The sequence below is a fragment of the Sphaeramia orbicularis genome, chromosome 13 (genome assembly GCF_902148855.1).
Source record: "Sphaeramia orbicularis chromosome 13, fSphaOr1.1, whole genome shotgun sequence".
Lineage (NCBI taxonomy): Eukaryota > Metazoa > Chordata > Actinopteri > Kurtiformes > Apogonidae > Sphaeramia > Sphaeramia orbicularis.
In genome coordinates, this window is record NC_043969.1 from 49,948,363 (window position 1) to 49,974,572 (window position 26,210).

The 26,210-nt window shown below is 41.7% G+C and overlaps 2 protein-coding genes and 1 pseudogene across 2 annotated transcripts; all 3 read right to left on the minus strand.

Annotated features, from left to right (window-relative positions):
* Positions 1 to 9,969: 9,969 nt before the first annotated feature.
* LOC115431194 (olfactory receptor 11A1-like) lies at positions 9,970 to 10,938 on the minus strand. Its single transcript, XM_030151426.1, has one exon. It carries the CDS (start codon positions 10,921 to 10,923, stop codon positions 9,970 to 9,972), a length of 954 nt encoding a protein of 317 aa, XP_030007286.1. The 5' UTR covers positions 10,924 to 10,938.
* A 3,213-nt stretch (positions 10,939 to 14,151) lies between these two features.
* Positions 14,152 to 15,069, minus strand: LOC115431769 (olfactory receptor 11A1-like). The gene has a single exon (XM_030152415.1). It carries the CDS (start codon positions 15,067 to 15,069, stop codon positions 14,152 to 14,154), a length of 918 nt encoding a protein of 305 aa, XP_030008275.1.
* A 2,008-nt stretch (positions 15,070 to 17,077) lies between these two features.
* Positions 17,078 to 24,737, minus strand: LOC115431195 (olfactory receptor 1361-like; annotated as a pseudogene).
* Positions 24,738 to 26,210: the final 1,473 nt, after the last annotated feature.

A 26,210-nucleotide genomic window follows, 5' to 3' on the forward strand; every position in this document is an offset into this window, starting at 1 on the left:
GACCCACGTGGTTCTGTCAGGTCTAGATGAATGCTGGTTCTGGATGTGGTCTGAAGGTTCTCCTCATTAAACTAGACCCATGTGGTTCTGTTGGGTCTAGATGAATGCTGGTTCTGGATGTGGTCTGAAGGTTCTCCTCATTAAACTAGACCCATGTGGTTCTGTTGGGTCTAGATGAATGCCAGTTCTGGTTCTGGATGTGGTCTCAGGGTTCTCCTCATTAAACTAGACCCACGTGGTTCTGCTGGGTCTAGATGAATGCCGGTTCTGGTTCTGGATGTGGTCTCAGGGTTCTCCTCATTAAACTAGACCCACGTGGTTCTGTCAGGTCTAGATGAATGCTGGTTCTGGTTCTGGATGTGGTCTCATGGTTCTCCTCATTAAACTAGATCCATGTGGTTCTGTCAGGTCTAGATGAATGCCGGTTCTGGATCTGGATGTGGTCTCAGGGTTCTCCTCATTAAACTAGACCCACGTGGTTCTGTCAGGTCTAGATGAATGCTGGTTCTGGATCTGGATGTGGTCTCAGGGTTCTCCTCATTAAACTAGACCCACGTGGTTCTGTCAGGTCTAGATGAATGCTGGTTCTGGTTCTGGATGTGGTCTGAGGGTTCTCCTCATTAAACTAGACCCATGTGGTTCTGTTGGGTCTAGATGAATGCCGGTTCTGGTTCTGGATGTGGTCTGAAGGTTCTCCTCATTAAACTAGACCCATGTGGTTCTGTCGGGTCTAGATGAATGCCGGTTCTGGTTCTGGTCTCAGGGCTCTCCTCATTAACCCACACCCATGTGGTTCTGTTGGGTCTAGATGAATGCTGGTTCTGGTTCTGGATGTGGTCTCAGGGTTCTCCTCATTAAACTAGACCCATGTGGTTCTGTCGGGTCTAGATGAATGCTGGTTCTGGTTCTGGTTCTGGATGTGGTCTGAAGGTTCTCCTCATTAAACTAGACCCATGTGGTTCTGTTGGGTCTAGATGAATGCTGGTTCTGGTTCTGGATGTGGTCTCAGGGTTCTCCTCATTAAACTAGACCCATGTGGTTCTGTTGGGTCTAGATGAATGCTGGTTCTGGTTCTGGATGTGGTCTCAGGGTTCTCCTCATTAAACTAGACCCATGTGGTTCTGTCGGGTCTAGATGAATGCCGGTTCTGGTTCTGGTCTCAGGGCTCTCCTCATTAACCCACACCCATGTGGTTCTGTTGGGTCTTGATGAATGCTGGTTCTGGTTCTGGATGTGGTCTCAGGGTTCTCCTCATTAAACTAGACCCATGTGGTTCTGTTGGGTCTAGATGAATGCTGGTTCTGGTTCTGGATGTGGTCTCAGGGTTCTCCTCATTAAACTAGACCCATGTGGTTCTGTTGGGTCTAGTTGAATGCTGGTTCTGGTTCTGGTTCTGGATGTGGTCTGAAGGTTCTCCTCATTAAACTAGACCCATGTGGTTCTGTTGGGTCTAGGTGAATGCCGGTTCTGGTTCTGGATGTGGTCTCAGGGTTCTCCTCATTAAACTAGACCCATGTGGTTCTGTTGGGTCTAGATGAATGCTGGTTCTGGTTCTGGATGCAGTTGTGCTGGTCCTGGTGAACTGCAGTGTCCTGTAGTTGAATTCCACAGTGAACATCCATTAACCAACACCACCATCTGCTGGTGACTCATGTGTATTACATGTGTGTCATGACCTGGACCTGAATGACGTCAACAGTTACGTCATATCTGTGGTCTCCAGGGTTACAGTGAAATCAGATCCTACTGTAGGAGACAAAATAGAATATAAATAGAATAATTTAATATATACACATAATATAAATAGAACTGTGATATAATATTTTTATCTCCACGTTGCATTTTTAGTGTAAATCATGTTTTTTCTATTTTTAATTCACTGATAATGTAAATGTTCATTAAAAATATTAATAAATTTATAGGTTTTTATTTCAGAAGAGAAAAAACTGAAGAGGTTTCGCATACGTGGCATAATAATAATAATATGTCCTGAGTTATTTCCCATTCATTCAGATCATTTCCTTCTAGTTGGACCTTCTTCCCTCGGCTCCTCCACTCTCCTCTTTCGTCTTCGGTTCCTCTTCTTCAGTCTTGCTGGTGTAGTGGTGAACACAGCTGCCTTCCAAACAGTTGACCTGGTTTTGATTCCTGGCCAACGCAGAAAACTTTGAACTCAGTCTCTGAACATGTCGTGCTTGTGTTTTTTTCCTAAACGTTGACACTAAATCTCTGTATTTGACCTTTAACTTCCAGACCAGTTTGTGTTTCTCTGATGTTCCTGGTCTAATACCGTCACCCATAAGTTCTTTTCCACTTCTTGCCTTTAGTTGTTTTTCTCCAAACCTTCGGCTGAAATAATATTGAACTCAGTGTGACTCTCTTCTCCAGTTCAACCAGAGAATTTCATCTGTTTTTTTACCCTCGGCCACAGGGGATAGTTATGGGTTCGTCGTCCCTGTGTGAAAACTCTTTGGTGTGGACTGAAGGCCGAGGGTTTTCCACCACACACACGTTACGTTTAATCTTTTTCATTTTCTATTTTTCTGTTTCCTCAGTTTTTATTGTGAAGGTCCTGAAGCAGAAGACTCTACATAGTCGTCCAGTACAGCCCACAAGTTGTCATTTTCTTCACCAGCACTGGCAGATGTTGTTGCATTCTCCAGACTGGCACACTCTGGTGTCAGCCTTTCGCCAGCAGCCTGAGCATTAGTTGGATGAGTAAAGCCAGCCAGTTTGAACCATGGATCTAAGATGGTGGCCACAGACAGGGAGTTCACCTTTTCCAAGCCACTGAATGTTTCAGTCAAATTATTTTCAAATGGTTGGCAAGAGCGGTACCAGTACAAGGAGCCATTTGGGCACATTCGGCAGAAATGACAAGTCTCAGTATTTTGGCAACAGGAATGGCCTTTGACCCTGACACTCCCCTTTCCTCAGAGAGCTCAACAGTTGCCTGATAGAATGGCCTTCAACTGTCAGGCACTGGTTGATTGCTGCATAGTCATCAGCAGTGAAAGGCAGTGTGTCAGTGCTAAGTGATGCCAGGGCTGCCCCTAATGGTTCTGTCTGCTCATAGAGCTTATGAAACATGGCATAAGTGCTGTTCCATCTCGTTTCCACCTCTTGAACAAGCTTTTTTGTGGCATTTCCATATTAACTTGAACAGAGCACAACTTTTCTTTTGCTTTTGAATTGGACTTGAAGTGTCCCACTATTTTGCGGGCCCTACTGCGAATGTTTTCCAGCTCAGAAGTCTGACAGAGTGATTTTTTAACAATGAGATTCAGCATGTGGGCAAAGCAATAAATGTGTCTGATGTTTAACTGAGTCCCATTTGCCACAATACTGTGAGCCCCATCTGTAACCATCCCACAGACCTTGGCAGTGATTCCCCACTCAGTCATCAAATTTGCAATGGCATCTGCTGTGTGGGTCAGAGGAAAATACTGCACACCTAAAAGCACAGTAGCCAGATCTAGGCGGTCTGACACATAATGACAAGTGACACCAAGGTACGCATCCATGTGGACTGATGTGCACATGTCAGCAGTTAAACTAACAGCTGAAGTCTGCTTCATTTCTGCCAAGGCCTTCTCTTCAGTTACAGTGTACCTTGCTTCCACCATTGCCTTTACAGTTTTGCGGCTTGGAATGGAGTATGATGGGTCCAGGATTTGAATGAAAGTTCTGAACCTTCATCCTCAACAATAGAAAAAGGCTGACCATCTTTAACTATCATGTCCACCAAGGCCTCATCCGGCTTCTGTTTTCTGGACACAGTGTGGGAGAAAGGTTGTTATATGAACATGATACACAAGGCAAGGCAGATTTATTAGTATAGCACAGTTCTTACACAGGGTAATTCACAGTGCTTTACAAAAATGGAAAAGATGGAAAGACACAATTACAACTGAAACATAATCAATAAAACATGAGTAATAATCAATTAAAACAAAGTAAAAGGTCAGAGTGCAGATAGAACCCTTTCAGTCGTTCTATGCACAGTTGAACAGCTGTTTTCAGCCTGGACTGAAACACTGTCACAGCAGAGGTGTGTCTGACGTCATCAGGAAGACTGTTCCACAGTTTAGCTGCATAGAACTGAAACACAGCTGCACCATGTTTAGTCCTGACTCTGGGCACCAGCAGAAGACCAGTCCCTGAGGGTCTCAGGGTCCAAGATGGTTCATATGGGACCAACATGTCACAGATGTACTTTGGTGCTAGACCATGGAGAGACTTATAAACGAGCAGAGCTGTTTTAAAGTCTATTCTCTGAGCCACAGGAAGCCAGTGCACAGATCTGAGCACAGGACTAATATGGTCGTTCTGGATGTACTGAAGCTGTCAGACAGCTGGTTTAGAGAGTCCAGTGAGAAGGCCGTTACAGTAGTCTAACCTGCTAGAGATAAATGCGTGGATAAGTCTGTCTAAGTCTGGTTCAGACAGTAAACCTTTGATTCTGGCCATGTTTTTGAGACGGTAAAAGGCTGATGATGTTACTGATTTAATGTGGCTGTTAAGTTTAGGTCTGAGACATCTACAGTGAATAGACACACACATACACATATACAGTTCATATACATATATATTTAGCTTATATATATTTAGCCCATTCTTTCTGTAGTCGCATCTTCTTTTTTTGCGTGGAGTTTCCATGATTTCTGCCAGTATTTGCATGCCGGTGTCTGAGGCTTATACCTTTGTTTTTTGTATGTCAGTGGGCGGAGCTCAGGAGGACGCAGGTGACAGGCTGATGGACTCCTGACCCCACGTGTATGCTGGTTGATTGACAGCGGACACAGCCAATGTCTGTGATGTCTATGAATACCATTGGTCTACAAGTCCAATACTCCCAGAGCAAAAGTAATGAAATTTTACCACGAGTCTCTGATCCAGACTGGCTTTTTTTTCTCCCATTTTTTTTTTCTCATATTACAACATATTATTTACAGCAGTATTTGTCTTGGTCTGCCCCTCCTCAGCGGGGACTCTAGTCCAGGGGTTCCCAAACTTTTAAAACTCATGACACCCAAAATAACGGTGCCAGAGACTGGTGACCCCCACTAACCCCGAAGTGACGGAAGCATAAAAAAAGGTGTGCACAGGAGTCACACAGTGATACTGTGGCATATTTCCTGCACTGCATTGTGGGTACTTGAAATTTTACACATTGTTTCAGCAGTAAATAAATATTTATTTACATAAAGAATTTGAATGAAAAATTAAATATTATTTATATTTACATCATCATGGATGCACATGTACATGGTATGATTGGGGGGGGTCACTGTTCTATAGTCTGATATAGACTTAAGAGTCTACGGATGAGATGTTCAGTCAGTACGTTTATATGCACAGTCCAGTTAAAGGCTTTAATCGATCTCCAACCACAGTCTGACTAAACTGTTTCATCAGACTCTTGTCTTTGTCCCAGTCTACAGACACAGGACCACAATACATGTCTGTTGAAATCATGTCTCCCCCGCTACGATAGGTGGCATTTTAAATGCATATGAGCCACTTCAGGCCCCGCCCCCTCCAGGTTGTCGGCTGTGCTGCTCTGTTCCGTTCAACCAACAACTGAACATTTGAGGTAATAGGCTCCAAGTTTGGACATATCTTCAGTCTGGACTACAACCGCTGATGACGACAAACAACTCTGGAGAAATACTGGAGAAATGTTGGTCTGAAGTCTGGACCTGATATGAGCAAATGTGGAGACGGGACGAGTTAGAGATGCAACTAATTAAGAAGGAATTCAAACAGGTTGGAGAAATCCACTGGATTTTTGTCCAAATGAATCTAAAGATCGTTTTGCAGCAGCTGGAGGGTTCAAATTCAAACTGTCTGAACTATTAGAGTACAAATACACAAAGAAGTGAACCACAGACTAAGAAAAGTGGGTTTAGATAAATCTGAAGCCTTTAAGGGTCTTGATTATAGGAGCTGGTCTGGTCCAGGACACCTGTCAAGAGGAGGAGGGCGTGGCCAGAGGGTCCCTAGGGTCATTATTACATTTATTAAGCAGACAAGCCATTAAAATGTCACTTTATACCCTCATTGAACTCCACCAAGTGCATGACTCTGTAAACCACCACAAAGAGTCTGACAGAAGGTGAGGAGGAGCTGAACGTCCAGGTCTTAGACGACAAAAGTAGTTCACTTCATCCCCATGAGAAGCACACGACATACCTCTGAGCGTCTGAAAGGGTTCATTTGGATTTTCTACGGCTTCACCGCCTGAGAACAACCAGCCTAAAACACAGGGGTCTGCAACCTTTATTATCAGTCAGAGCCATTTTGCCCCTCTTCCACCAAAAAAATAGTCTGGAGCTGCAAAAAATAACAGAATAAAAAGTTTTAATATTTTTTTTACATTTTATCTGTTACAACCACTGAATACAACAAACAGAAGTGCAGTGTGGAATGGATTCTGGGGTATTACTCCAAAAGTACACAATAAAAGTAGTTCATAGTATTTGTGCTAATAGTATATGAAGTACTAATACCAAATATACCAAATTCATGAGGTACTTATTGGAAAAAATAATTTTATTCATCACTGAATGTAGTCTTAAAGCCTATTTCAGATGAAAAAACACACTTTTGTCGCTTGGAAGGGAATCTGTTGTAGGATTACCCCAAAAGTACACAGTACTCATACTCATACAGTCGCTCTATGAAAAGTATCGTTATTCATAGAAATGATTCTCTTCCAAACTCAGCACTGCCTCCACAGTTCCCAGTTGTACTGCTCCATATTCTCCGTCTGGGTTCACATCTGCAAGCTCCCGGAAAAAGGAATTACATGAGTAATAAACAAAGGACGGACAGAACCCTCTGTCCGTCTGCGTCTTTAACGTAGAGCAGAAATGAGCCCTTACTTCTGTTTTCCTGAAGGCACATTCGCTCCATGCAGCTCATCTACTGTAACTGTCGAATGAGTAGCGCACAAGAAAAATGCTAGCGGCTGGCTTGGCTGCAGGAAAGGGAGGAGCCACTACAAGGATGATGAAGAGACGCATGAGGCTCTGGAGCTGCAGGTTGACCACCCCTGGATTAGACAATCAGAGGCCCCTCCCCCAGATGATGTCCACCTCCTGGTTCCACTATGTGGTAAATACATTCATTCATTCATTCATTCATTCATTCAGTGCTACTTTTGTGGCAGTTCACAAATGAATTTTTTTCTTTATTTAACTTTTCTTAAGTTATTTATCACCGTTTATTGTAATATTATCCTCTGTATGTTGTGTTTGTTTTTCTTTTTAAATGAAAATCAGGTATTTTCCCATATTTAATTGGCTGATCATGTAGATCAGGGGTGTCCAACCCTGGTCCTGCAGAGCCACCATCCTGCATGTTTTAGATGTATCCCTCTTCCAACACACCTGATTCAGATAAGCCTATGATCCAGCTCTGCAGAGGACTGAGAACGACCGTCAGCTGAGCTGGAAGAGGGACACATCTGAAACATGCAGGATGGTGGATCTGCAGGACCAGGGTTGGACAGCCCTGATGTAGATGTTCATAAAAGCTCAGATTATAGTTCATTGTCATAAGATCAGAAACAGAGAAAAATGAAGAAAACAAATATCCCTGGGCTCAGATTGACCCCAAGGGTAAAATGTCTTGGTAATATTTGAGGAGGATAGGAGGGTTAAGCTAACGGAGATAAAAAGAAAATATGACCATGGTTGAACATTGTAACGACTCCTCAACCCCCCCGCACCTGTACCCTGTTGCCCCTGTAGCTCCTCCCATCTGCCCCCGTTACCACGCGGTGACCCTGAAGCACCAGGTCAACACTGCCGTCAAACCATCGACACATCAAGCCCGATCTGACGTCAAGGTCGACGCCCACAGGACCGGTCCAAGACGACACAACAGATGTGGGCGACTGCTGCGTAAAATGACCAGGATGACCATGTGACTGGGGGGGCCTCATGCGGACCGTCATGTGATCCTGAGCATGAAATACAACTTCATTCACTCCAACCACTTTAAACTCAATCAGAATTTGTTCAAGGAATGTTTTACAGCTGTACACGATTGATTTGACCACAAAGAAACAGATGAGGTGAGATCAGTTCAGATATGCTTTATTTTCATCATGGTAACGTCTGGTTTGGTCAGCAGTGACGAAGTGCAGCTATGTTGGCAAAAGAAAATACTGTATCCAGACGTAGTAACATCAAAGCATCGCAATGAACACAAACCATGACAATTAGCATCTAATTACAATAAATACTATTGAAGGAACTGACAGACAGAGACAACATTAACCTCCTCAGACTCAGCGATGGGTTTTCTGTCCATATTTGTAGACGAGAGTTTCACAACTTGATACAAAAAAAAGAAAAGAAAACTGTCCTCCACGAAGGACATTCCACAAAAATGTTAAAAACTGCATCTGAAAAAACTGTTGCATCATGATTTCCAATGTAGGCACTTATTTAATAAAAAACAAAAAAAGCTGGTACTTTGCTGACATTTCCTGAGTCTCAGGAGGTTAAAACAGTAAAAAGTTTAAAACACATAAGACATGTGAAATATTACACAAGTTTTAAAGCCATGACCATGAACCCAACTTAAAAACTAGCACTAAACAATAGCACAGGTATTTTTCATTCATTCCAATCTGTTGTATCAGTTTTATTAATAAATTCAAACAAAGATTTAAAATAAACCTGGTGTTTAACCGTGATGCTGTGTTATGTCCAATATTCACTATATGGACTAAAGTCTGTGGACACGTTGAATCCAGGTGTTTCTTTTCTAACAGGTCTGGGATAAAAACAACAATGACTAATGTCAGAATATAGTTTTACTAGTGCGCTGACCTGTGGGGAACCAGGGCTCATGTTAATACTGATATCTAGGGACTGAAGTTAGTAAATGTGTAATTCCTGTTTTTAACTTCATTTCCCATCATGCAGTGTGGTACTGTGTTTCCAGTCAACTGTCATGGGAAACGCAACCTGATTGTAAAACTATTGTATTCAAAGTGACTAATATCTCCCAAAATATTGGTCCCATCAATTTGCTGAGATATTTAATGTGGAGATGGGACTGTTCCTCAACTGAAGGAACCAAACTGACCAGATAAACACACACACACGCACACGCACACACACACACACACACACACACATAGATAATGGGATAAATATTATTGCAGTGATTAGTTTGACTTAAATTATTATCTTTGTTTCCAAAATGACTCACAGATGGTTTGGACTAAATTTCTTTCAACAATGATTTTTTATTTATTTATTTATTTTTATCCGTGACTCTGATTTTAAATGTTCTTCCTCTAAATTTCTAAAATATTTTCCTGCTCTGACTGTAAATAATAATTTTCTACCAACATCTAACCATCTACTTCCATCACATCTCATTGAGGAAGAAAAATATCTCATTAAACTTTAAGGAAATATTGCTGTTTTAATCTCAGATCCTCATGAACAGGACATTTTACAGCTGTAGACATGATGTGTCCCAATACTTTTGTCCACATAGTTTATAAACATCAATATTTCCTTAAAGTTTAATGAGAGATTTAAAATTATAGTCATGGATGAAAAACCAAAACCAAATTCAGTGTTGACAGAAATTCAGTCCAAACCATCTCTGAGTCATTTTATAAACAAAGATAACAATTGAACCCAAACAAACCAAAGCACTGATATCTATCCCATAATATAAAACTATATTCTGACATGAGTCATTATTGTTTTGTATCCCAGACCCTGTTAGAAAAGAAACACCTGGATTCAACGGGTCCACTACTACTACTTCTGTCCATATAGTGGACCTGCAGAATCCATATATAAACTCATATGTACATTACAAAACCAAACGTAATGATATAACAGGTTAATTCAGCTCAAGAATTGTAAAAGAAGCAAATGAGGAACAGACTCTGGCTCTGGTCTGGATCAGTACCATCACTAACAACAGTCACTATCCTTTCACTTTTCTTTGTTCTATCTTATTCTGAATGAAAAGAGATTTTTTACATATTATACGGATCTTAGACATGTTCAGTCCGTACATTAAAGGGTTAAATAATGGCTGACATGTGAGGAAGTATATTGACAGAAATATCCTCAACATATTGGGCACATTATCCAAATTAAACCTGCTCTGAACGACCTCAAAGAAACAACCAAAAGCAAAGTTAATGACTGAAGCCAGGTGAGGTGTACAGGTACTGACAGCTTTATGTCTGGTCTGTTTAGATCCAGAAAAACACACTTTAAGGATCCTCATGTAGGAGTAGAGGATGAAAAAAAGAGGAATTATTATAACAATAACAACTGTGATGAGTCCATAGATGTTATTGACTGTGGTGTCAGAACAGGCCAGTTTAACTATAGAGTAATTATCACAGTAGACTTTATGAATAGTATTTCCACAAAGCTGTAAAGGAGCAGACAATGGTATGAGGATAATCATTGTAATGAATGAGTATAACCACGACAGAGCAACGAGGAGGAAAACCTTATGAGACGTCATACGTGTGTTATAATGTAAAGGATAACAGATGGCCAGGTATCGGTCATATGACATGACAGCTAAGGTTAAACATTCAACAGTTGCATAATAGTAACCACAGGCAATCTGTAGGAAACAAAACGAAGCAGAAATAGTGTGAATGTCTTTAAGGATCTGAAACAGAAGGAATGGAAACAGCCCAGTACTACCATAGAGTTGATTAACAAACAGACTGCACAGAAACAGGTACATGGGTTCATGTAAGCTCCTGTTCACACAGATAAGCACAATCAGAAGAACATTGGATATGATGATTAAAACATACAAACACAATAGGATCAGGAAATATAAGTACTTGAAAATCCCAGTATCAAAGTAGGCAACAAGAATAAAATAAGAAACTTGAGAATAATTTTCCATAATCAACCTTTTCAACCTGGTTTGTGAAATATTAATAATTACAAAAAGGTTCAAAGACCTGCAAAACATGACAACTGCATTTTCTTCCGTTTACAAAAAATAAAAATAAAAAAAAATCCCATTATTATTCATCCATGTGTCTCAGTTATAACAGTCTTTTAAAGCTTTGAAATCATTTAAAACACATGAACAGGTTTAGTTCAAGTAGAAGACAACAGTTTAATCAGTGGTCAGACGTTACTATGACGTGGCTGTGTCCTGCAGGTGTGTCCTGCAGGTGTGTGGACGCTGACACTGAGCTGCTGTACTTATACACCCATCCATCCCTTCCCCATGAACTGATGCCAACAGCAACAACAGCGTCACAAACAAATACACAACTGACAACTGCAGAAGAAATAAATCCACTGGGGTCACATGGTCCATTAGTCTGGAATAAGGGTGGGCCATACTGGGAATTACAGGGCTAGTATCGCCAATACGGATACTTTTTTACTTGAAATGTCACGATCATTGAATAATTTTGTGACTTTGCCCTTAGTTGATTATGATAAAACACAGGACAAAGACTTCATCCAAATGATTTTTTTTTATTTACTAACTACAATATAAAATAATTTATCAGTATAAAAATAATCAAATCATTCTCCTTTAAATTTGTGATGAATGACTTTATTGCACACATCACATGTGGCAGTTTCTCTGTCAGCTGTTGTGAATCAGCTCCACACTGCACTTCTGTGTCTGTCCGCCATCACAGGCTGTTCTCAGTCAGTGCTCTGACTCTCGGGGCGTTTTCACACAGCGTACCTGAGTTCGTACCGTACCTGGATACGTTCACAGCTTTCCCGCAGACGTTGTGTTCACAGTCATGTACCGCGGCCCATGCCCAAGTACGAGTGGGTGTTACAGGGTGGAAACAGTAGGTGGCGTTGTGGAAGGAACTCTGTCACTATCCAACAACGCAAAAGTCAGAAGACAAACCCTTATGTCATCAACCGAACAACTGTTCTGTTCATTTGTCTACAATGGCTGCAAGACAGGCACTACTTTTCTGTCTGTGATCCTGTCTGAGGCAAAGAAGAGCGACCTTCGTCGTCCCTGATAAATCACCCTGTGGTTCGGTCGATAAGGTGAACCTGTGCCGCACGGATGTGAGGCTTTTTCAGGAGACAACAGGAGCGCCGTCTATGGTCTCATGGGGATTCGGTCATGTCCGGTATGGGGCACAGATCGCATTCACACGACAGCGTACCGTACTGGAGTCCACGCAGTCCGTACCCAGGACTACCTTCTCAGCTGGACTCAGGTACGGTACTCGAGTACGGAACGTCTGCATTCACATGTATACAGTTAAGTGGACTTTGGGGTCAAACGTACTCGGATACAGACTCAAGTACGCTGTGTGAAAACATGGGGGTGGGGGGGCATGTCTCCTCATGTGTGCCCTGGTAAACCGAACAGCCTTCTGCCTTGGATACGACACCTGCTTTGGTGGATTCTGCGTCTCATCTGCCTGTGATGGTGTGGTGTTTGCCGGCCCCGCCTTCCTCCAGCTGTGTTCCCGTCCCAGCCAGAGTCCAGTTCTAGTTACCTGCCGTCTTTACTGCTCTGTTTCCTCAACCCACTCCCCATCCTGAACACTGCATCCGGACTGTTCCTGTGGTTTTGCGGCAGTGCCACGTGGAAGAGGCGAGTTGAGTCCAGCCAATGCAGCTGCTCTTCCGAAGTGTCCCTCAGCTCAGTTACCTGTTAATGTTCCGATCCGCTCTACAGAACACGTTTCAGAACAATCGGGCCAGGAATGGACCCAGCACACACCTAATACCTTTGAGCCTCAGGCAGTTGAAGCCCCCTCCAGCGACACAGGGCCATGATGACCACGGCGGCCGATGAGGTCAGACAAGCAGCTGACAACGACTGTCAGCAGCACTAGCTCTGCAGGTGCAGCAGCTCGCTGCCACCCTCTCCCACACTGCCCTTTTCTGGGCAGTAGCTCCTGCACCTCCACCCATACCTCCACCTCCTGCTCCTGCCCCTCCCAGCGATACACCTGAACCCCAGGTGGAGACTCCGGAGTGTCCAGAGTTTGTGGCCGGTTCCAGCCCGACGTTCAGCCCGGTGGGCTCCAGCCTCAGGTCCAGTCCAGCCATCGGTCGTGGTCCTGAGTTCACCACCTGTCCAGATTCCCATCCGGCCACTGGCCCCAGCCCAGAGAGAGGACTGGCAGCCATCTGTCCAGAGTCCAGTCTGGAGTTCAGTGCCCCTGGTGCGTGTCAAGGGTCCAGCCCTGAACCCGACCCTCTGCCTGAACCCAAATCTGACTCTGGTGGACCTGGTGGGACGTCCGGTGTTTCCAAACTCCCAGAGGGGGGTTCACCTGCTGGGGTGCCACCTTTCTACATGGACTCTGCCCTTCCTGGATCCTCTGTCCATCCAGTGGAGAGTTGGACTGATCTGGCTCAGAGGAAGTTGGTTGTTGAAGAAGCATTTTATCATTTCCTTTGTGTTATATTTCCCAGAATCCAGAGAAACTAATTAAAACACTACAGACCTGGACAGAACTAGGTTCTAAAAGGTGGTTTTATGGTAGAAACCCCTCCATCCCCTAAATCTATCAAAAGGATTGAGAAAAAAACTGAAGTCATTGGACTCACAAAAACAAAGACGAGGGAATCAAATGAGTAAAATAAATCACAACACAACGCTGGTCTGTTGTTTCAAACGGAGATCAGAACGCAGACGCTGACCCCTCAGAGGTCTGACTGAACACTGAGTTTATCAAATCAGCATCTAATTCCACTTTTGTTGTTATTTCTTTCTTTGTTTTTTGACATTTAGTGAATATGAACATTTTCCGCATTTAACCCTTTCCCATATGTTCTGTGTTCATGGAATTTTGAAGTCAGAGAATATTTTGTAAAATACAGGTTTAAACTTTTCTACACACTATAATACATGTTCATTCATACATTTATGTTTCTGTATTTAAATAGTGGTTGAATAATGTACGGAGGACCACATTCACATACTTTACATATGAAAATGAATTTATGTCTGGAGTCTTAAGATTTGATCAAATATCTGAAATGTGAAGATTTTTTTTTTTTTATCTGATTTGATCAGAAATACCATATAGAATAAATGGATAACTATATGAAATTACATAATACAGTTCCTTTTTTGAACTTTTTATTGATTGTAGAGAACTGATGTGTTTTTAAATTCTCAGTTGAAGAGATTTTTACATATTATACGGATCTTAGACATGTTCAGTCCGTACATTAAAGGGTTAAATAGCGGCTGACATGTGAGGAAGTATATTGACAAAAATATCCTCAACATATTGGGCACATTATCCAAATTAAACCTGCTCTGAATGACCTGAAAGAAACAACCAAAAGCAAAGTTAATGACTGAAGCCAGGTGAGGTGTACAGGTACTGACAGCTTTATGTCTGGTCTGTTTAGATCCAGAAAAACACACTTTAAGGATCCTCATGTAGGTGTAGAGGATGAAAAAAAGAGGAATTATTACAACAATAACAGTTATGATGAGTCCATAGATGTTATTGACTGTGGTGTCAGAACAGGCCAGTTTAACTAACAGATAATTATCACAGCCCACTTTGTTAATGATGTTTCCACACAGATGTAAAGACGAACTCAGAGATGTTGTGACAATGACTGAAAGAAAAGAAACCAACCATGACAGAGAAATAAGAAGAAAAACCTTATGAGACGTCATATGTGTGTTATAATGTAAAGGATAACAGATGGCCAGGTATCGGTCATATGACATGATGGCTAAGGTTAAACATTCAACAGTTGCATAAGAATAAACACAGACAATCTGTAGGAAACAAAACGAAACAGAAACAGTGTGAATGTCTTTAAGGATCTGAAACAGAAGGAATGGAAACAGCCCAGTACTACCATAGAGTTCATTCACAAACAGACTGCACAGAAACAGGTACATGGGTTCATGTAAGCTCCTGTTCACACAGATAAGCACAATCAGAAGAACATTAGCAGCAATGATTGAAAGATATAACGACAGAACTAGAATAAAATACATGTATTTCAAAGTCCCAGTGTCGAAGTAGGCAGTGAGGTTAAAATATGAAACCTGTGAATAGTTTTTCATGATAACGGAAAATGGATCCGAGCGTCAAACACATAAACCTTCTTCAGTTTCATGAACACCCGTAAATCTGTGCCAGTGTTTACCTGAGCCTGTTTAAAGTCAGTCAAATGCTGGTGTTCATAGATACTAAACAGTTCAGTCCCATGTGTGACTCCCACTGTCAGTCCCTCCAAACTGAGCTCAAACTCTTATTCGACTACTTTTAAAACTTCCATCTGCAGCAGTCGGACCTCAGTACTGAATGATGTCACTGACTGACTGAGTTCTGATTGGACCGCTGGACAAACACAACATGGTTCCTCCTGGTGGACTTCCTGTTGGGATGGGTTAGTCTAGTGGGACGCCATGAAGGATGGATCTTTGTCTGGAAGGATCTGGGTCTGGTGGAACCATCAGAGGTCTGAATGGAACCACTAGTCCTTCTGAGTTTTCCTCAGAGGGTTGAATAAAAGCCTCGGACGACACTTTGGGAACAGAATGATGTTGAAAGTGATTTTGTATTGTTTGTTTCTGGCCAGAAACAGCATGTATGAACTTGTTTCATGCATGATAATTAAATTTGAAACACGTGTCAACTTTAGTTAATTTTTGGATTCTTTTATGATGCCATTTTTTTTTTTATCAGTCTTTACCAGATATGAAAGTAATTGAGACATCTGCAAAGAAAATGAAGGATGCTTTAAGTATAAATCACTTACACAAATAAGGATCAGTAAAGGTGCGAGGATTGATCCCTGTGGCACTCCATAAGGACACTACTTAGAATGTGAAGATGTTTTGTTGCCTGACACACATTGGTTTCAATGTGATAATTAGTATTCAGCCACTAAAACTATAAAGGGACAGTTTCTGAAATAAAATCTCATGGTTTTCTTTGTTGAATCAACAAACTCTCCAAGTTTGACTTCCTTCTTGTTATGGGCTTTAGTGACACTGCTGAAATGTTTGATGAGGGCCTGTGAAGGATGAAGGATTTTATTTATTTTATTTATATTTATCCTAATAGTCCTTTGTAAAACATGGAAGGATAGATATTGGTCTATTATTGAACAATAAGGATGGATCATCTACTTCACAGAGGAGATGATTTCAGCCTGTTTTCATTCATCTGCAGATTCACCACATTCACAGAAAGGTCAAAGCAGAACGCCATGACTTAGGATGAGAACGGGCTTGTCATTTCCTTTCTAAAGCTTTAATTATTTGGAATTCTCCTTGTATGAAGATGCTTAGTGTGTATTCATCTAAGATGGATGAACACACTGGTGTTTCTAGCCTTTTTTTGGGGGTGCTGACCCCCCCCCCCCCCCCAAATGAATCTGAGCATCCCTCTAATTTCAGAGATTTTTTTTTTCTACTTTCTATTTTTTAACGATCTACAAAAATTTCAAAACCAGATACAGCGTATGGTTGAAACGGAATATGGTAACAACAGTAGCACCCCCCACCCCCTTACCCCCACACCTCAAAAATGGTTTGATTCACCCCATCCCTCCCCCTAATGCGATATGACTTACGTAAATATAGGCGCCACTTGTAATTCTCGTGTTATCTGTACATTTTAGAAGCTTTTTGCGTGTATGTTCAGGTTGTCCAACCTGAATCACTGCATCAAATACAGCCACTTCTGGACAGACATTTGTTTCTTTATTTATCAAATAGAATAGATTTGCAAACACAAAACACATTTGAGAGCAAAAGACAATGAGTGACAATAAAAAAGAGACCATTTGCTTATAAATCAGTATTCTTTGCTTGTGACTTAAAAAGTTTTGCTTGCAAGTTCAACTGCACTTAGTAGGCGGGGCCTATGCTGATGGATGAGAGAAGGGTTTCTATTGGTGGGTTTGACCTGGCTCCGGCTCCGCCTACACCTTCCACATTACACCCATTTCTTCCTTATGTTGTAGTAACAGGAGGTCAGTTGATAGTCTGTCACTCTTTGGAACTGAAATGTGTCCCATAAGTAATAGATTACACAAAATAGTGTCAGTTACAGCCTGTACTTTCACAGCCTGAGCAGAGAACAGAATGAATGAGTGAGTTACAGGGAGGAGTTTATAACACAGGGCTGGGATTTAAACATTAGTGTGGACCGGTACCTGCGGTGCCTAAAGGTGGTACTAAACCAGATCATCTACACAACAGTACTACTGTGGATCAGTAAAGTACCAGTGAACACTGTGGGGCCAGTTTGAACTGTAGCGGCTCCTGCTCCTCTTCTCACTACAGCTGTTCTGATGTCAACAAATGCACATGGACAATAAGTGAACAAACCCCTGCACATGTTTACAATCAGCAGGCCTGTAACGGTCCATATACCGAACCAAACCGTTTTGGTATGCACTTGTTCGGTACACAGCTGTACCGAAATGGCACTGTGTATTGAGAAAAAGAAAAGGCAAAGAAAGACGTCGTTCAATGTGGAACTTCAAATCTGTGCAAGTTCCACACGGACATATTGAAGTAGCGCACATGACCCGAAATATGAAATAGCAGCTGACATAAAGTTAAAAAACAACAACAATATGATGTGAACCTGGAAGGAAGAGACTGAAGACCCTCCGCCATCATTACAGTCCAGTTTGGATCACATCAGGTCCCAGTGAAAGAGACGTTAATAAGACGGACGCTGTTTGCCACCAGTGAACTACGGTAGTTCTGAAACACTTACACTAGCTCCGTCTGTCTGTCTGTCTGTTTCTCTCTCTCTCTCTCTCTCTCTCACATGCTGTATAATACAGGAATAGAACCTGGAGTTGGATGTTGAAAGTATGTAAAGTTTCACGCCATGTTAGTTACGTTAGTTATGGACCGCAACCCCCCCCAGTGTTACTGACAAATCACACCTGCACACACAGACACAAGTACCCAAAGTGGCCTAAACAGTTTGTTAGCTGTCCTAAATAATTAACGTGGTTAATTTTCTTGTTAATGTTGCTCTTCAGTTTGTTTAAACAGAATACCAGTCTGTCCTCTTGTTAATGCTGCACTTCGTGTGGGATTGTTGTTGTTCTTTTCTGCAGAATGTGAACTGACAGAACTGTGATTAGATTTGTGTTATTTCTTCAAAACTACCTTTCAGGGAAAAGTGCAATATTAATGTTTAAAATACATTTAGTAATATTGTATTATTTTATTTTCTATTTGAGTTATAGCAGCAGAATTATATTATTCCTGTTTTTCTATATTCTGTTCTCCTCCAAAAATGGGGGAAAAATGTTCAAAAATTCATAATAAATGCAATTAAAGGCATTTGAGGGGTTTTCTTTCTTCCCGTACCGAACTGGAAAAAACAAACAAACAAAAAAAAAAAAACGTGGCTTCAAAACCAAAAACGTACCGAACCGAAACTGTTGTGTACCGTTACAGGCCTAATAATCAGCTGGTGGTACTGGTCCATAGAGCACTGCATCAGACTGAAATGACACTCAGAGCAACTGAATGAGGCTTTTTTCTTTCTGATGTTATAAAACACACATGCTGCTACAGCTGTGCACATCTGATCTGGATCAGCTGATCGGTGCTCAGATCTTCAGTGTCAAACTCTTTCAGTACAAAATACAACCAAACACCAGGTTAAACAGGAGCTACAAATCAGTGGAGCTGAGGTGTGCATTTCTCTTCTATAATACACATTCTACATCTCAGAGGTGACGTCACCATTCTAGCGGACAGAGCTCCGTGGGAACCCTAAACCTAACTGTGGGATAGTTAGCAGATCGTCCAATGACTGAAGGGTCAGCGGTTCGAATCCTGCCTCCAACTGCCCACGTGTCCGCAGGTGTCCTTGTGCATTCAACCCTAAATGTGTCCCGGTCGGGCCTGGCAGGGCCTTGCATGGTTAACGGGTGAATGTGAGGCTTTGAAAAGGGCTTTGGGCACCATGAAAGTGTGGGACAGTGTTACAGAAGTACCAGCCATTCCCCCCTCTCTCTCTGATTTGACTGGAAACAAAAACTGTTTGTGTTTTTGCACAGTTTTACACTTTAATGTTCTGAGATGTAAATGGTAAATAAATAATATAGCACATTTTCTACACCTTTGTGGTAGCCAAAGTGCTTTACAAAGCCTCACATTCACCCATTCACACACACACTCATACACCAGTAGGCGACTGCTGCCATGTGAGGCACTGCCAGGTCCTACCAGCACACATTTAGGCTTCAGTGCCTTGCCCAAGGTGCAATGTGCAATGGAAACGGGCTCACTGACCCATGATATTGGTCAAATGTTCATCTTTGTTGCCCAATTTGTTTGTTGTTCTAAAATAAGTAATAGATAATACACATATCTTGTTTTTATTTGGAGCAGTCTGGTTGAGTTTATTTGTATTATTCAAGTAAAATCAAAGTTATTTTTAAATTGAACAACAAATTATTCAAGGAAAGCAAAAAGGATTGTTATGATACTGATGTTTCTTTCAATAGAAGTTATAATTGCACCACTGTTACAATGGTGTTTGGGTTTGAGGGGGCCTGGAGAAGTTTTGTCCTCCAAAGGGGGGGGGGGGGGGGGGGGGGGGGCACAGAAAAGACTGAGAACAACTGCTTTGACCCTTAAATCTCACAAGACATGACAAGAAGGACACCAAACTCCCCATATTTTTCACATGAATGACTTCATTCAGCACACATTATTACAGCCTGAACCAGCGGGAAACACACCTACCACACGAACTGTTGGACCGCAGCACACTTCAGAACGGAATCAAACAGCAGGTTTTTACACATGATTCTGATGTTGGACAGTTTCAGTCCGTACATCACGGGGTTTAAACAGAGGCTGACATGATAGGAAATACAGGGATATAAACTCTGAACACATTGGAAGCATTATTCACATTAAACCTGCTCTGTACAACATCCAAACAAACACCAAATGAAAAGTTTATCAGTGAAGCCAGGTGAGGTGTACAGGTACTGACAGCTTTATGTCTGGTCTGTTTAGATCCAGAAAAACACACTGTAAAGATCCTCATGTAGGAGTAGAGGATGAAACCCAGAGGAACAAATACTATTATAACAGTTACGATGAATCCATAGATGTTATTGACTGTGGTGTCAGAACAGGACAGTTTAACGATAGAGTAATTATCACAGTAGACTTTGTTGATGATGTTTCCACACAGCTGTAAAGGAGCAGGTAATAAGAATCAGAGTGATGATTGTAATAAAGGGTAAATCCACGAGAGACCGATGAGGAGGAAGATTTTATAAGACTTCATATGAGTGTGATACTGCAGAGGAAAACAGATGGCCAGGTATCGGTCATAGGAGATGACGGCTAAAGTGGTAAATTCTCCAGATACATAAGAATATAAACAGAAAATCTGCAGGAAACACAGTGAACAGAAACAGTGTGAATGTCTCTGAGAACCTGAAACAGAAGGAATGGAAACAGGCCAGTACTACCGAACAGTTCATTCACAAACAGACTGCACAGAAACAGGTACATGGGTTCATGTAAGCTCCTGTTCACACAGATAAGCACAATCAGAAACACATTAGACAGGATGATTGAAACATACAAAGTCACAAGAATCATAAAAAACACATATTTCAACTACTCAGAGTCAAAGTAACCAGTGAGTATGAAAAGGAGAACTGAGTAGCGTTGTTCCCATCATCCCTTCAGCGTGTTTTAAGGTGATCATAACCCTGTTCATCAGAATAATTCAATTCAATAACTTTAACAAACAGTCACACTGGAAAACAAGACGGAAAAAGTCACATTCATGCAATAAAATCAGTGTGTCACATTCTACAACAGTTTTTTCTGAAAATATTTCATCGGTTCCACAGTTCTGATAGAGAAGTCTTAAACACTAGAAGAACCAGTGGAGTCGACCAGTGGTTCGACCTGCGGAACTGAGTCCGATATTGGATCCAGACACTTTAAACATGTTTCCACCCTGGACTCATTAGATGATGTCATGTAACTCCCATGTGTCACAGTAAGGTTTGAGAATCCATGTAGCATTCATTCTTTTCATGTTCAACTGAGAATCCACAATCAGAAAACGAATAAATGACTCATTATTTCATTTACAAATCAAAATCAAAAAAACAAGTTTTCATTTCTTCTGATTGTTGGCACAAATTAAAAATGGGAAAGAAGCAAATAGACCAATGTGGGGTTTCATGTTGACGTTTTTGATATCTGAATATGTAGGGATGCACAAACCGATACCACTTTTTTCCAGACCGAGTACAAGTACAAGTACAAGTACTTCCATTTGAGTACTTGTCGATACCGAGTACTGATATGAGACTTAATAATCCCATTCCAATTCTTAGTTCCTTTCGTAAATGTCTTATTGTCGTTGTCATTAGTCTGACTGGAACGAAGTGCTGCTACTGACATTTAATGTGTTGGAATGAGCGTTTGCCAATCAGTCCACCAGGGGGCGCCGCTCTGAATTAACCATACTGGATTAACCATACTACTGAACGCTGAGGGACGCCGTAATTAACCTTCAGTTAGATCAGGGGTGTCAAACTCCTTTTAGTTCAGGGGCCACATAGAGCCTATATGACATAAAGGTGGGCCGGACCAGTAAAATAATACAAATGATAGGATAAGAACTTATAAATAACGTCAACTCCAAGGTTTTTTTCTCTGTTTCTGAGTGAAAAAAAGTCAAATTCCATAATAAAAATGTTTACATCTAGGATCTGTACTTAAACATAACATGAACAAATATGAACCTGAAAATTCTTAAGAAAAATCAGTGCAATTTTACCAATATTACACCTTAGTTTGTCATTTATATATGTGCATCACAACTTACAGATCACAGTGGCTCTACAAAAACAGAACACATTCAGTAAGAGGCAGAATATTGTTAAAATTCTACATACTTCTCTTAAGACATTTCAGGTTATTCACATTTTTTGCAAAAGGCTAGTCTGTAAATGTAAACATTTTTGTGTAATTTTACTTTTTTTTTTTTTTTAGACCACAACAAAGAGAAAAATAGGACCAATGGCCCTGTAGCTTACCGGCCAAATTAAAAGCTTTGGGAAATGTATCCAGATGCCATTATTATCACCCAGTTCTGTGTATTTGTTTTATTACAGAAATAGTCCATGTTTGGGCATACTCCAATCAGATTTGTAAAAAAATTCAAATTCACACTTGATATCATTGATACTGATTTATTGGATCAATCCACTTCCTATCTGTTCTAATGGGAAAATTTTCAAAGTGGCACCAAATCCAGAATCAGGTCTGGATTGAAATAATTTCAATCCCTTGTGTTGACATCATCGTACAGAAGCTGTATACCAAGTTTGAAGTCAATCCAGAACTGGAGTTTCCGGAGAAAAGACGATTGAAATGTTTTCCCCACAAGAGCCCATGTTAAATTTTCCGTCAGTTCCAGATCCAGAAGAAGATCCTGATCAGCATGTGGACATTATGTTTTGGTCATCTCCCCATCAGGGCTGGACTGTAGAAATTTACACTGGATATCATTTATATTTACTGAGTTATTGCATCCATCCACTTCCTATCTCTTATAATGGGGACATTTTCAAAGTGGCACCAAATCCAGAATCAGATCCGGATCCCAAATAATTTCACTAACTTTTGTTGACATCATCATAAGAAGCTGTATACCAAGTTTGAAGTCAATCAGAATTGTAGTTTCGGAGCAGAAGACGATTGACTTTTTTGTCACAGACAACGACGATGCTGCATGATGACAGCAGCTTACAGCCTGTCGGCCGGTAAGCTAAAATGTGTAGGTTTTCTTTATTTATAGGTTATTATGATAGTATTTTACTGGTTCTGACCCACTTGAGATTGAATTGACCTAAAATGATTTTAACATCCTTGATTGTTAATATCTCAGTGTAATTTTTGCATTTCACAAATTCATCCCAGAGGCCAAACTGGACCCTTGGCGGGCCGGATTTGGCCCCCGGGCCACCTGTTTGACACAGTGATTTTTCATCATTATTTATGATATTATCCTGTGAATTTTGCATTTTTTTTTCCTGTGGAAATTATCTATTTCTTCTCCATTTTACATCTTCAGTTCTATATTTAGTCATTATTATTATTATTATTATTATTATTATTATTATTATTATTAGTAATTAATTAATTAATTAATTATTAAGTAATTTATTTAATCGGTTTATTTCTTTTTATTTTATGGATTGTTTGTTTATCTTGTGGTACAGTGTCCTTGGGTGTCCTTGAAAGGCACTTATAATAAAATTTATATTATCATTATTTCCTGTCTAACTGACTTATCGTAGATGTTCATAAAAGCTCAGAGTAAAGTCAAAGGTTATTACATCAAAACAGAAAAAAACTGAAGAAACAGTGTCTTTTTCAGTCCAATCTGTCATTAGCTGAACATAAACCCAGTGTGTCCATCCACTGTCACTGATCCACTCCATGGGTTTGACTGGGGAATCAATATCTAGAAGATGACGGCGTTCCACGGTAACTATGGAGCCTCTGAATGTCCAAATATGGTCATATCTGATGACCATGAAAAGATGAAGAACTGTATTTTACACCAATTATTAATGTATTGATAGGTTTAGTGGATCAACAGGAATTAAATGGTTTAGATCAGTAGATGGTTTAGGTTAAAGGAGGACATTTGGGTCTGTAAGGGTTAAATAAAAAGAATCACATGACAAACTTTCGTTAGGTTTCACCTCTTTTAGCATCTGATCTTTTCATTTAGTCAGATAAGTGTTGATGTTCTCAGGTTCATCTGTGTAATTTGGTTTGGTGGTGAAGTTCTGGAGGATTCTGATCCGGATCTGTTGCAGGTTGATGCCGTGATGATGGGGTTTGATGATGGGCGGGATGACCAGGACTTCGGCGGCCAGAGCGTTCGCAGCGCCTGCACCGTGCTGCCGCCGCCGCCGTACCGTGAGAACATGGCGTCGAAGACCACGGAGGCGGTGAAGACCAACAGTGTGAGGAGGTGAGGCAGGCACGTCTGCATGAACTTCCTGCGGTTGGCCTGGGATCGCAACGAGGCCCGGACCAGGTGGACGTAGGGACACCAGGATCAGAGCGGCCTGGGACAGGTGGGAGAACATGACCACAAAACCATAGATGTTGTTGAGCATCGTGTCAGAGCAGGACAGATTCCACACCTCCAGTTGGTGCAGAAGATTTGGGCAGGCGGCTGGGGCAAGAAGGACAGCCTGGTCGTCAGGGTGATGCCGACGCCGCATTCCACCAGGCAGAAGGCCCAGGTGAGCAGCAGCAGGCGGACCGCCTTCTGGGCCGACATCAGCAGCTGGTACTGCAGCGGCCGGCAGATGGCCACGTAGCGGTCGTAGGCCATCACCGTCAGGCAGCTGAACTGGCAGAACACGTAGTTGTACACGGCGAAGATCTGGGTCATGCAACCGCCGAACGAGATGACCTGGGCGTCGGCCAGGAGGTCATGGAGGAGCTTCGGGTAGAAACTGGACGCGCCGTAGATCTCGTTCAGACACATGTTGCACACGAAGATGTACATGGGCTCGTGCAGCGTCTTCTCCAGGACGATGGTGACCACCAGCATCACGTTGACGAAGACAGTGAAGAGGTAGGACACCAGCGCCAAGCTGAAGTAGAGCTGACGGTTCGGGCAGCGAGTCGTTGAGTCCCTGAAGAACAAAGACGATCTCAGAGGAGTTCTCCATCCTGAGAGAAACCGATGAGAACCGACAGAACCCGGATCCAAAGGGGATCGATGACACCAACCTCAGTGACGGAGGAAAAAAGAGAAGAAAATGAAAGCTGAGTTTGTGAGTCAGAGATCAGTCCCACCGGCGAATTTAGCCAGTTTTAAGGGTTTAAGAACCAGGTCAGGGTCAGAGGACATCCACCTGTGGTCCAGATGGTTTCAGCCCGGTTCTCATGCCCTGTCTGTTTTTATATGTGTGTGTTTTTTAGACAAATTATTTGCACAGAAATAACAGAAGATATATGGTACAGAGCAGTTAAACAGCAATAAAACTGAGGACGGGATGAAACAGATGACTTATTTTATGTCACATCTTGTTATTAATCGCTGAATTATTTGTACAGTTTTTGACAAAATGTAGAAACAGGTTGAACTTCACTGAACACACGTGAATCCATCGGATTCTGTGAAAACGTCCGTCACTTCGGTTTGAATCAAACAGACTTGAACTGGAGGGATGTTATCATGACAAATGATGTGAAAAAACAGGAAAAAACACCACATCTGACCCAGAAAAAAAGACATCAGTTTCATTATCTATCATCAGTATTATAAAAGAGAAGTGAACCAAGTACAATACGGTGACACAGGATGATCAGAGTTCAAACAGTGAAAAAAAAACAAAAACAGGAAAACTGACAGTGAGTGAATGTAAATTTAAACAAAAAGAGTCAAAGATTCATGAGAACAAGAAGAAAACGTGACAATATGAGACGTTTCATGAACTCTGGTCTTTAAATTAGATTACAGTGATTTTCAGCTTTGATAAATCTAGACTTTAACTCATTAACCATGAAAAACTCTTAAGCACAAAGAAAAAAAAGATGAAGATTAATTTAAGTAAAACCTCATCAACATTTTCAACATTTTTCAACTGAAAACCAATAAATAACTGATACAACTGTGAAAAATCACATCAGTGCATTGAATCAAACTGGACCTGGACCCAGACTAAGACCCACAAGACCAGCACAGACCTGGACCCAGAGCCAACAGACCAGCCCAGACCGAACGCAGACCCACAAGACCAGCACAGGCCTGGACCCAGCCGACAACACCAGCCCAAAACCTGGACCCAGACCCACAGGACCGGCCCAGACCTGGACCCAGACCCACAAGACCAGCACAGACCAGAACCCAGACCCACAAGACCAGCACAGACCTGGACCCAGACCCACAAGACCAGCTGGACCCAGACCCACAGGGCCAGCCCAGAGCCCAGGACCAGCCCAGACCAGGACCAGAGCACAGGACCGCCCAGACCAGGACCCAGAGCCCCAGGACCAGCCCGGACCAGGACCCAGAGCCACAGGACCAGCCTAGACCAGGACCCTATCAATAACTGATCCAACTATAAAACATCAAATCAGTGCATTTGGATCAAACTGAACCAGATCCACATTTTCATTAAACCAGGATTAAAACAGTC